We start from the raw sequence: 12315 nt of genomic DNA, 5'->3' as shown, positions 1-12315 counted from the left end.
CCACAAAGGCCTCCTCTGCATTCAGCTTGGATGCTTCTGAAAAACCCAACAAAGGGGGTTGACAAAACCAAATCTCCACACAGCAGGAAAGACCGCCGCCATGGATGTGCTTAGCTTTTTCCTTTTCCCTCCAGCTGCATTTGTGGCATGGATCTAAAACTGGAAGCAAAAAAAAAAAACCCAAACCTAACCTCAGTCATCTGTTTACATCTGCAAAATGTCCATTGGCAGGTTCATCATAGTTCATCTGAAAAATCAAGAGTCCCGTAAGAAAAACCATTTAAGAACGTCTGTGAGCTTAGCCTTTTGAACGATAAAAGAAGGGCTTAGCCTTCAGCATGCTTTTCTTAAAAGTATTTATAGAAGCCAGCAATTGTGTCATTTCTCTGTTACTCCGGGGAATGTGCTTAGACACAAACATTCCTAGTAAGTGAGAAGCGTTCTTGGCATCGTCCGGGCTTCACTATTAGGGAGATGGTGAGAGGCTTAAATTATCCTGGAACCAGGGATCACACAGCTGCCATGAAGGAAGGAAGCGACTTAGATCTCACTTTTGAAAGAAGAAAGCCAGCCCTTCTTTAAAAGTACGGAGAGTGTGCAGTTCCCATCAGTGTGAAAACTTTCTTGAATAAGCCTTCACTGCACTTATTGAGCCGGGGTGGCGTAGTGGTTTAGAATGCAGTCCCAAAGGTGCTTTTTTCTGGAGGCAACTTTCTGGACTTGTTTTTCCTTTTGAAGATGTTTCACTTCTCATCCAAGAAGCTTCTTCAGCTCTGACCGGATAGTGGGGAACGGAAGGATTGATATTCTTCGCAGACCGCTGGTCATTTGTATTCTGAGAGAGTGGTTGAGGCCACTTGGAGGTTTATCTGCGTCCTCAGCATCTCCTGAGTAGCGCTTTTAGCTATACAATTTGGGATGAACACCCTTTGAATGGTGTTGGGAGTAGGAATGGATTTCCAGAAGGAAAAAAAATGCAGACTACAGGAACCAGGAGCATTACTCAGGTGGTCTGAGGACACAGGTAAACCTCCAAGTGCTTCAGTGATGCAAATGACCAGCTGTCTGCAAGAAATATCAATCCTTCCATTCTCCACCATCCAGTCAGAGCTGAAGAAGCTTCTTGGATGAGAAGCGAAACGTCTTCAAAGAGAAAAAAAACAAGGAAGTCCAATTGTCTCCTGAAAAGAAAAAAAAAGCACCTTTGAGACAACCGTGATCTGGATGACTGAGAATCTCTACAGACTGTTGGAATGCAGTATTGCTGGCTAACTCTGCCCACAGCCAGGAGTTCGATCCTGACCGGCTCAAGGTTGACTCAGTCTTCCATCCTTCTGGGTAAAAGGAGGACCCAGATTGTTGGGGGCAAGAGGCTGACTCTGTAACCTGCTTAGACAGGGCTGGAAAACATTGTGAAGCAGTATGTAAGTCTTAAGTGCTACTGCTGTTGCCTGGGTGGGGTATGCAAATCTGAAAATGAGGGTCATCTGGAGAATGCTTGTCCCAGAGATTCTGTCCCAGGTCCATCATAAAGATAAAGAGATTAAGGAGCTTCAGACAAGTAATAGCCAGAGATTTTGCTAGGAGTTGTGGAAGCGCCTGCAACGAGCAAAGTTGTCTGCAAATTTTGAAAGCTCTCTGCTTAACAAAGCCTGGCTTAGTAGCAAACAAATATCCACGAGTGGACGCAGCTGAGAAGACGCTGCGAAATATCTGAATGTAGATTCGGTTTGTTCTCCTACAGCTGTGATGGCGAACCTATGGCACGCGTGCCACAGGTGGCACGCAGAGCCATTTGTGCCGGCATGCGAGTTGCAGGCAAACTTACCTCACTGCGCATGCGCGTGTGCCTCCCACCTGATTTTCGGCTGGTTTCGAGGCCTTTTTCAGCCTCCCAAAGGCTTGAGGGAGGCTTCTGCAGGCTTTGCAGGCCGAAAACTAGGCCCGTTTTGTCACCTCCTGTTTTTCCGGAAATACCGGAAGTGACGAAACGGGCCTAGTTTTCGGCCTGAAAAACCTGCAGAAGCCTCCCTCAAGCCCCTGGGAGGCCAAAAAAGGCCTCAAACCGGCCGAAAATCATCTGGGAGGCACAACGCAGGTAAGGGGTGGGTGGGGATTGCGCATGTGTGGGGGGACACGCATTGCTTTCTGGGTGCTGGCACGCGAGCATGCAAGTGCGCGCACAATTTTTGGCACAGAAGCCCAAAAAGGTTAGCCACCACTGTCCTACAGCAAATGGATAATTAAATGAAGCCACGGATAAACTTAAAACAGATAATGGCTTCATTCTCTGGTTTCTTTTTGTCAGAGAAAGCCAGAAACATACATTCAGGCAGGACATTCATTAAATGCCTGCTTGCTTATGGCTTAGCTTGAACTCTAGATTAATCCTATATACTGGATGATCTAAAAAAAACTCTACGTTGAGGGCAACAACTGTCTGCATTGCTGCTAATTTTTTTTTACTCTTATGATAAAAGTTTTTAATATGTGTGCTCGGATTTTCTTCTCCCTCCCCCCAGGTGCAGATATTTGGAAGTTTTAAGACTGGTTTATATTTACCTACTAGGTTAGTAAGTTTTATTTATTGCATTTGCATTTTATCTTTCCTCCAAGCAACCCTTTTGAGTACAGGTAGTTCTCATTTGGCAATTGTTCCCGGTTATGGAAAAAGTAACTTTATGACTCACCCCCACAGCTAGGTCCTTCACGGGTCTGTAAAGCAAAAGAAAACTGAAGTAAGATCTTCTTGTAAGCTCTTAGATCTAGAATGTTAGAACAGAATAGAGCTGGAAGGGACCCTGGAGGTCTTCTAGTCCAGCCCCCTGCTCAAGCAAGAGAATATACTAGTGGCTGTCTAATTTCTTCTTTAAAATCTCCAGTGATGGAGGGCCCACAACTTCTGTTGGCAAGCTGTTCCACTGCTTAATTGTCCTCACTATTAGAAAGTTTCTCCTTAATTCCAGGTTGCTTCTCTCTTTGGTTATTTTCCAACCAGTGTAAGATCTTGTGTCTAAGTAAGATCTTAAAACAATTGTGGTTTCATTTAGAGACTGCGTCACTTAAACGAGTTGCCAATCCCAATTGTGGTCACTAAATGAAGTCTATATTTGCCCCCCCATCTGCCTTCCTCCTCCCCAATTTATTCCTAGGCTTATCTCGTACTAACAACATCTGACTGGAACAAACTGGAAAATGAATATTTGAGGGTTATGAAAAGGCCCTTGGCCCAGCAAGGCTGAGATCAGTCATCTGGCAGATTTATACGTCTAGGACAGGGGTCTTCAAACTTGACAGGTTTAACACTTGTGGCCTTCAACTCCCAGAATTCCTCCTCCAGTCATGTTAGCTCAGGAATTCTGGGAGTTGGAAGTCCACAAGTCTTAAACTTGTCAAGTTTGAAGACGCTTGGGGTAGGGTGAGGGAATGCACTAATGTTTCCGTAACTCAGAGACCAGGGAATAGCCTTCGTTAAGTGCCAAAGGGCATCTGAAGCAGGTGCCCCTTAGCAGGAAAGCTTGGGATATTTTGTACGAGATAGTACGCTGATCCTTCTGCAGAAATCTATCCATTCTGATTCCAAAACGCATCCGAACAAAGTGTTAACCTTCTGCCTTCTCATTCCAGCGATATTGACTTAGTGGTGTTTGGAAAATGGGAGACTTTGCCACTGTGGACCCTGGAAGAAGCACTTCGAAAGCACAACGTGGCTGACAAAGGTTCAGTGAAGGTTTTAGATAAAGCCACTGTAAGTTAATTCGGGGTGTGTGTGTGTGTGTGTGTGTGTGTATGCACCTGTAGCACGTGGGGTGGTTTCCTCCCCAAAAGTAACTTGGGAAACAGATAACAGATAATCAGAGTTGGAAGGGACCTTGTAGGTCATCTAGTCCAACCCCCTGCCTACACCATTTCTGACAAATGGCAGTCCAATCTCTTCTTGAAAGTCTCAAGTGATGGCGCTTCCACAACTTCCGAGGGCAACTTCTGTTCCATTGGGTGATCGTTCTCACAACATCCCACAGGGGAGCCTGTACTTTGTCTAGAATGGTATAGTTAGCCATCACTGCTCTAGGGTCTCCTCCTTGAATCAGAGAGGTTGGACTAGAAGACCTTCAAGATCCCTTCCAACTCTATTATTCTGTTAACCTCCACTTAATAAATTTGTTATTGAACAGGGCCGCCACAGTTCAAATCTTCACCTAACAACGGACAGCTCTGATATTTCAGATTCTGTCCTGACAATTGATATGATTTGCCTCAAGTCACATGTTGTGTGTAATTATATATAATGGATGGCTTTTCATCTTTTGTCTCAGTTTGTCATTGGACATGAACCGATGCAAAATAGATAAAGAGAAAAAAAAGGTGCACGTTAATTTCAGTAGTGCAAATTACATCAATAAACATGGATTCGGCGGGCCCCATTTCCCTCAGTTAAATTAAGATTTTGACTCCTAGCCTTTTTAAAAATTTTTTTGAAACATCGCTCTTTTTTTAAAAAAAAAAATGGGATAAAGAATAATTAACTTCTGTGATGTTTTCCCAATTATCTGTTCATGTTTAAAAGCAGATGTTTTGAGTGTGTATCTCATTCTCTCAGCTTCGTATTAACGGCCTGGCCTCTCCACGCCACAGACAGGGAATTAAGTTTAAAATTTTAATTCAGTTCAGTTGTATAAAAATATGTGTATGCCTGTCCATAAAAGTCGGCTCATTTTTCAACTTGGCTCACAGTGCAGAATTCTGCTCATGAGTCTGAATTGAGTAGAAGAGCTAATTCATTCAAATTGTCCTCAAATCAAAGCTTTGGATCTAAGAATCTATTAAAGTTGTCCAGGTCATGGTTGTGCCAAAGGTGCTTTTTCAGGAAAAATCTGGAGTTTCTTGTTTTTTCTTTGAAGAGGTTTCGCTTCTCATCCAAGAAGCTTCTTCAACTCTGACATCCATTCCCCACCATCCTGTCAGAGCTGAAGAAGCTTCTTGGATGAGAAGCAAAACCTCTTCAAAGAAAGAAACAAGTCCAGTTGCCTCCAGAAAAAAAGCACCTTTGGTTCTTTGGATCTAAGCAGAGGTCAAATCCCTAAATTCTGATTGGTTTAATTTCCAAGGCGTTCTGCATCAAACTAAGACTAATTCTTTATCAGAAAAGCTTTATTTATTTTTTTAAGGACAAAAGATGCTTTTTCCCCTCTTTCTTCAGGTTCCTATCATTAAACTGACAGACTCCTTTACTGAGGTAAAAGTGGATATCAGCTTTAATGTACAGAATGGGGTAAAGGCTGCCTATCTCATCAGAGATTTTATTAAGGTCAGTTGATGATGAAGGTAAACTTCGTTTCCCCTTGCTTTATGAAATGCTCACGCTGTACAGGTAGTCCTTGACTTACAACAGATTCATTTAGTAACCGTTCGAAGTTACAACAACACCGAAAATAGTGACTTAATGGCCACTTTTCGCAGTTACAACCTTTGTAGCATCCCCAGGATCATGTGATCAAAATCCAGAGGCTTGGCAACTGTAAATAAAAATCCATACAAACCACAGCTGCAGCAATTAACTGGACAGGGCAGGAGAAGGAATCGCAGACTTCAAAGGCCAACAAAACACACACAGTTGGGAAGACGTCAGGAACCCAGATAAGCCTCGACAATAAAAGATAACTCACAATTTGCTTCCAACACGTTGCTGTGCGCAACCTCCCTTTTTAAGCACTGTGTTCCCAGCTGCAGCTAATGAAGGGAATCAGGGCCCTTTCCTCCCCCGTAAGCCACACAACCCACGTTGCTCCCTTCTCCGTTCTTCCCTGCATGTCCTAGGATGAAGAGGGAGTGGGCCTGGATCTTCCTCTGAATTCCCTTTCCCTTGTTCTACCTCTCTCCTGCTCTGCCCAGCCGAACTTTGCCCTTCCCCAGTTTCTTCCACCGCCAGCGGAGCCACATTCCCACTCCCTGTCAGCTGCTCGACCTCCCCCTCCGAATCAGATTCTGACAGGGGCACAACAACATCCCTCTTTTTAATGTTGCACTTCTGCTGCTTTACTTGAGTCTAAAGCCAAGTATGAAAAAAGACCACAGGAAAGAGGAACTTTTAAAACTTTGTCTAATATGAGGTGTGCGTCCAAGCAGTTCCTATCATTTGGGGCAGATGTTTCACTTCACAAATGTTTCACTTAGCAACAGAAATTCTGGGCTCAATTGCGGCCATAAGTCGAGAACTACTTATACCATCTCACGTACGGGTAGCCTTGACTTACAAGAGTTCATTTAGTGATGGTTCTAAGTTACAACGGGAAAAAAAGTGATTTATGGCCGTTAACTCCCCATGGTCACCTGATCCAAATTCGGTTGCCTGGCAATTGCTTCATTTTTATGACGGTTGGAGGTCATGTGACCCCCTCTTGCGACCTTCTGACAAGCAGAATCAATGGGGAAAACCAGATGCATTTAACAACTGTGACTAAACAACTGCAGTGATTCACAACTGTGGCAGCTCCTAAAATGGGGCACAATTCACTTAGCAGTAGAAATTTTGGGCTCAATTACAATCATGAAGTTCAGGATTACCTGTACTCTGATAAGTATTTTAGTCCCTATTTCTTGCTTTTATCTTTTTGTTTCAACAGCAGAACTAGATTAGCTGTTGGATTAGCTAAGTCCCTAACGAAAATAATCAACAATCAAACGTTATATCTGCAGTCCATGATAACTGTAAAGTACAAAGAGTTAATCAAGAGAACATTATGTTTACAGTGATTTAGATAACTTTCTATCATCACAGAATGAAGCCTGGCAGCCGAATTAACATAAAAACATAACCTAGCAAAGGTTCATATTGTGTACTGGTTAATACTTCGTAGAAGTTGCAGTTACTCTTAGAATTGCACCATAAGGCTGGCTGGGGAATTCTGGGAGTTGAAGTCCGCCCACCCTAAAGGGGCCTAGGTTGAGAAACACACAATGACAGAAGAAGTAAAAAAATAATAATTCCAACCTTCTTTTTCCTTTTTGCAGAAATATCCTGTATTGCCATATTTAGTTTTAGTATTGAAACAGTTCTTATTGCAAAGGGACCTCAATGAAGTATTCACAGGTGGAATTGGATCCTATAGTCTTTTTTTAATGGCCGTCAGCTTCCTCCAGGTAAGTTAAAATTATTTCCTGACCGTTTATGAGTTTTGTGTCCTAATTGTTGCATATCCCTTATTGCTCATAATCAGAAGGGGTATTCACCAGGTTCTGACCAGTTCTGGAGAACCGGTAGTGGAAATTTTGAGTAGTTTGGAGAACCGGCAAATCCCACCTCTGACTGGCCCCGCCCCCATCTCTTCTCTGCCTTCCATTGAGTCCCAGCTGGTCGGCTGGGTCTCCTTTTGTTGCCCTACACAGGAGAACGGAGCTGGAAAGCAGGTTAGTGGGGTGGGGAGGGAATAGGGATTTTGCAGTAACCTTTTCCCAGGAGTGGGGAGGGAATGGAGATTTTACAGTATCCTTCCCCTGCCATGCCCACCAAGCCACATCCACCAAGCTACATCGTGCCCACAGAGCCGGTAGTAAAAAAAATTTAATCCCACCACTGCTCATAATGGTACAGAATTCAAGTTTTTTTTTAAAAAAAGCAATTGGAGGAGGAAGGTGAGTTGTATATGTTCGCTGTCTTGAATTATTTGTAAAAATAATAAAGGGAGGAAATAAAGAAATAATAAAAGTTTAGCATCATCAAAAAAGCACCATCGTAATTTGATGGAGTTAGGTTTAGAACAGCCGGTAAAATCGCTGCTGCCATCAGTTGAGCACGAACAAATGTTCCATTAGGAACTTTGCATAGATAGACTGGAAGTATCTATGGAGGTTCTCAGCCATCCAAGTCATGGTTGTCCCAAAAGAGCTTTTTTTAAAGAAGCCACTGGACATCCTTGGGTTTTTTCCTTGAAGACGTTGCGCTTCTCATCCAAGAAGCTTCTTCAGCTCTGAAGAAGCTTCTTGGATGAGAAGCAAAACGTCTTCAAAGAAAAACCAGAAAGTCCAGTTGCCTCCCGAAAAAAGCACCTTTGGGATAAACTGGGGGCTTTTGAATTTACCGGCTTGCTGTCTTGAGGTATCCTATCGAGGAGGTTGGAAAATGCGTTTTACGCTGCAAGGTTTTTTCCTTTCCCGGATGGGCTTTTCCATTTCATGGACCTCGTTCAATTGTCGAATGGGATGGTCCAGAAATTTGAAGATGGTTTGTTTGTTTTTTTTCCCCCGCTCAACCCCTTTTGCTTGTTTCCACAGCTACATCCCCGGGGGGATGCCTGCACCCCCAATGCCAATTACGGCGTCCTTTTAATAGAATTTTTTGAATTATATGGCCGTCATTTCAACTACCTGAAAACGGGAATCCGAATCAAGGATGGGGGTTCCTACGTCGCCAAGGATGAAGTTCAGAAGAATATGCTAGATGGTTACAGACCATCAATGTTGTATATTGAAGACCCACTACAACCAGGTATCGGGGTTTTGCGTTGGGTGTGGGAAGGTTTCTGATGCACAGAGTAGAAGCCATTGAAAATACTTTGCTCCCCATCTTTCCCTGATATTTTCTCTCTGGGTTGATTTATTCATCATTTGCTAGTATAATGGCATGATTTTTGAGCATACTGCCAGGTTATAGTTGTCTGGTTTGGTTCTGCAACCCAGCAAGACAGACACAGACTTCAGAGAGTAATTAGGACTGCAGAAAAAACAATGGCTACCAACCTGCCTTCCACTGAGTACCTGTATCCTGCATGAGTCAAAAAGAGGGCTGGGAAAATATCTACAGACCCCTCACATCCCGGACAGAAACTGTTTTAATTCCCACCCTCAAAACGACATTTGTGTCTAGTTATTCTGCACACCAGAACAACTGGACACAAGGACAGTTTTTTTCCCGAATACCATCACTCTGCTAAACAAATAATTCCCTCAACACTGTCCAACTATTTACAGAGTCTGCACTACTATTACTATTAATCTAATCACTCCTTATCACCCATCCCCTCCCACTTGTGACTGTATGACTGCAACCTTGTCGCTTGTATCCTTACGATTTATATTGACTTGTTTCCTAGTATGTTTGATTGCTTATTTGTACCCTATGACTATCATTAGGTATTGTACCTTATGGTTCTTGGCTCTTGATGAATGTATCTTTTTTTTATGTATACTGAGAGTATTTACACCAAGACAAATTCCTTGTGTGTCCAATCACACTTGGCCAATAAAGTATTCTATTCTGTTCTGTTCTGTTCTATTCTATTCTGTTCTATTCTATTCTATTCTATTCTATTCTATTCTATTCTATTCTATTCATTGACTTAAAAATTAAGTTCTAAGATATTAAGATATCTTTTTTTCTTTAAAGGCAATGATGTTGGAAGGAGTTCTTACGGCGCCATGCAAGTGAAACAGGCCTTCGATTACGCATATGTAGTTCTGAGCCATGCCGTCTCCCCGATAGCTAAATGTTACCCCAACAATGAAAGCGAAAGGTAAACATTGGAGAGTTCAATCAGAGGCCTCACTGACTTCATCCTTTTTTTCCTGCTTTCAAATCCAGTAATCTTTTTTTTTCTCCCCCAAACAAAATGTCACAGTATATTAGGAAGAATAATCCGAGTTACGCAAGAAGTTGTGACGTACAGAGAATGGATATCCAAACAGTGGGGAATCCAGAATAATGCAGAGACGTCGTGCAATGGTAAGAGACTTTAAAAAGTTCTGGCAGCAATATTTCAGAGACATAGGTAGTCCTTGAGTTATGACTAATGCAGCTTGCCTTTGATAGCAATAGCACTTAGATTTATGTACCACTTCACAGTGCTTTCCAGCCCTCTCTAAGCTGTTTACAGAGTCAGCCTGTGGCCCCCAACAATCTGGGTCCTCATTTTATCGACCTCGGAAGGATGAAGGCTGAGTCAACCTTCAGCCTGGTGAGATTCGAACTACCAAATTGCAGGCAGCCAGCAGGCAGCAGAAATAGCCCGCAGAACTGCACTCTAACCACTGCGCCACTGAGGCTCATGATTCATGAAGCACGTTGGTCACATAATCGACCTGATTTTTCAGCAATTAAAAGGCTCACAGTTTTGATTTTTAAAACAAGCTACTGAGCCACTTACATTACAGAAAGAACCATGGAATAACAACAGCTAAGTCTGCAAAAAAACAGTTTGCCTGATAGTAACCTGATGCTGGCAAATAATAAAGTGGTTGTGTAATAATATAAGAGGAATCAAAAGCCATTTGGCCTACTGTTAAGTTATTCCCAAATATTCTGAACAGCATTAAGCTGGATTGGACATGGAAAGCGAGCAGTAGATTTTTTTTTTAAAAAACAGCTGGATCCCAAATGGCTCAAGCTATAAATTATTAAAGTTGAATTTATGGACTTGTTTGGAAACAGCTCCATTCATCCCTGTACGAGCCACTTCTGATGCAATGCTTCCTTCCCTGCACGAAAATTTAAAGGAAGATTTCTTTTATTAAGCTTTGGGATTGTTTTCCTCCAAAAGAAGCATTTTAATAAAATAAAATAAAACACTCTTGTATTGGAAATATATATGTGTGGACGGAAGAATAGTGATGCCGATTCCTTCGGATTCGTGGAACCAGGGGGAAAAATCATGATTCTAAATAATTTATGAAACCCCTTTAAATACGACAGGAAGACAGGAATGACTTCTGAATAAACAAAGGACAAGCACAAATCAGTGGAAAGCCAGATGTTTTCAAGCAGGTTTTATAGGTTTGAGCTCCTGTAAGGAGGAAAGAAGAATGCAAAGTCCAAAGATAAATCTTCATTAACCGAGATGCAGAGAAATACTTTTCCACATAGTTGGATATTTATGGAGAAGAGTTGCTGATTTAAACAGCACATGGCAGGGCAGATAAACTCTCAGAGCCTGGAAGAGTCTGGCCATTCTTAGACAATTACAAAAGATCCTCATTAAACTGACATTGGGAAACATCCTTTTTACATGAAGTGGGCAAATTGTTATGCATTCTCTAAAAGCGTCTGTTCTTGTTGGAAGTACAGGTTGTCCTCGGCTTACGTTACGGCCACCATTGGGCCCCCAAATTAATGTTGCTAAGCAAGACAATTTTTTAAGTGAGTTTTGTTCCATTTGAAGAGCTTTCTGGCCACCGTTCGTTAAGTGAATCCCTTCCGGGGTTAAGTTGGTAACCCGGTTGTTAAGTGAATCTGGGTCTCCCCATTGACTTCGCTCGTCAAGAGGATCGCAAAAGTTGATCCCATGACCTCGGGACACCGCAAGCATCATAAGTATGGGCCGATCGCCAAGCGGCTGAATTTTGATCACATGACCACGCTTAACAATGGTTGTAACTATGAAAATTAAGGATAAAGAGGAAACAGAGTATTATTTAACGTGGGACTTGTTTTGTAAATGTTTAGAAAATAGGAGCAGAAGTTAATAATTTATAATTAAGGAATCAATAAAATAGGATGATCATAGATAGATAATAGATAGATGATAGATAGATGATAGATAGATAGATAGATAGATAGATAGATAGATAGATAGAGATATACGCAATAATACCATAAACAATATTATCACTGGATTATATTTGATTATAGATTAAATCGTATAGGGCACTTAGAAGTGAAGATTGTATTGTATATATTATAAGAACAATGGTTATAATTATGGTGTGTATAATATGTGCATTCAAAAGAGATTTGATACAGACAGTATATATATATACACACACACACACACACACACACACACACTCCTCCTTTATTGTGAAATAGTGCTTACTCTCCATTCCTCCTTTGTCCTTAGGTAACGGAGTAACATTAATAGTGGATAATCAACAGCTGGACAAATATAACAACAATCTTTCTGAAGAGAACCAGTCACAAGGAAAACCGAGAAGTAAAACTTTGGAGACCCCAAGCAAACATTCATCAAACTCTTCCTCAGGCCCTTTGTCCTCATCGTCATCCACGCTCTCCAGCTCCAGCGATGTGGTAAGTGTCAACGTCCCCCAATAAAATTCAGTTGGGACTACCGCACCGCTGCCTCTAAATGCCTGAGGGTCAGGTTTTCTCAAACGTTGCCACTTTTAAGACGTTACGGATCTCAACTCTCAGCCCTGAGGAATTCTGAGACTTGAAGTCCACACATCTTAAAAAGTTGCCAGAGGTTGAGAAGGTCTGTGGAGATTCTCCTTCCTTCAGGTCATGGTTGCCCCAAAGGTGCTTTTGTCAAGAGGCAACTGGACTTTTCTTGTTTTTTTTTCTTGGAAGAAGTTTCGCTTCTCGTCCGA

General features: G+C 42.1%; 1 protein-coding gene across 3 annotated transcripts in view; it reads left to right on the top strand.

Moving 5' to 3' along the window:
• Positions 1 to 12315, top strand: part of TENT4B (terminal nucleotidyltransferase 4B) — a 31449-nt gene that overhangs the window by 15205 nt on the left and 3929 nt on the right. For all 3 annotated transcript variants that reach the window (XM_026675888.2, XM_087971478.1, XM_087971477.1), the window contains 8 exons: positions 2523 to 2569; positions 3628 to 3748; positions 5201 to 5308; positions 7012 to 7140; positions 8272 to 8485; positions 9383 to 9509; positions 9615 to 9718; positions 11829 to 12016. In XM_026675888.2, the coding sequence (XP_026531673.2) occupies positions 2523 to 2569; positions 3628 to 3748; positions 5201 to 5308; positions 7012 to 7140; positions 8272 to 8485; positions 9383 to 9509; positions 9615 to 9718; positions 11829 to 12016 (1038 nt within the window). The remainder of the gene's footprint in view (positions 1 to 2522; positions 2570 to 3627; positions 3749 to 5200; positions 5309 to 7011; positions 7141 to 8271; positions 8486 to 9382; positions 9510 to 9614; positions 9719 to 11828; positions 12017 to 12315) is intronic.

Source organism: Notechis scutatus, chromosome 9 (genome assembly GCF_049901735.1).
Source record: "Notechis scutatus isolate UNSWTSFEM ecotype Mainland chromosome 9, rNotScu1.2, whole genome shotgun sequence".
NCBI classification, from domain to species: Eukaryota; Metazoa; Chordata; class Lepidosauria; order Squamata; family Elapidae; genus Notechis; species Notechis scutatus.
The sequence above is the reverse complement of the archived record's forward strand: the minus strand, read 5'-3'. Positions and strand labels throughout refer to the sequence as shown.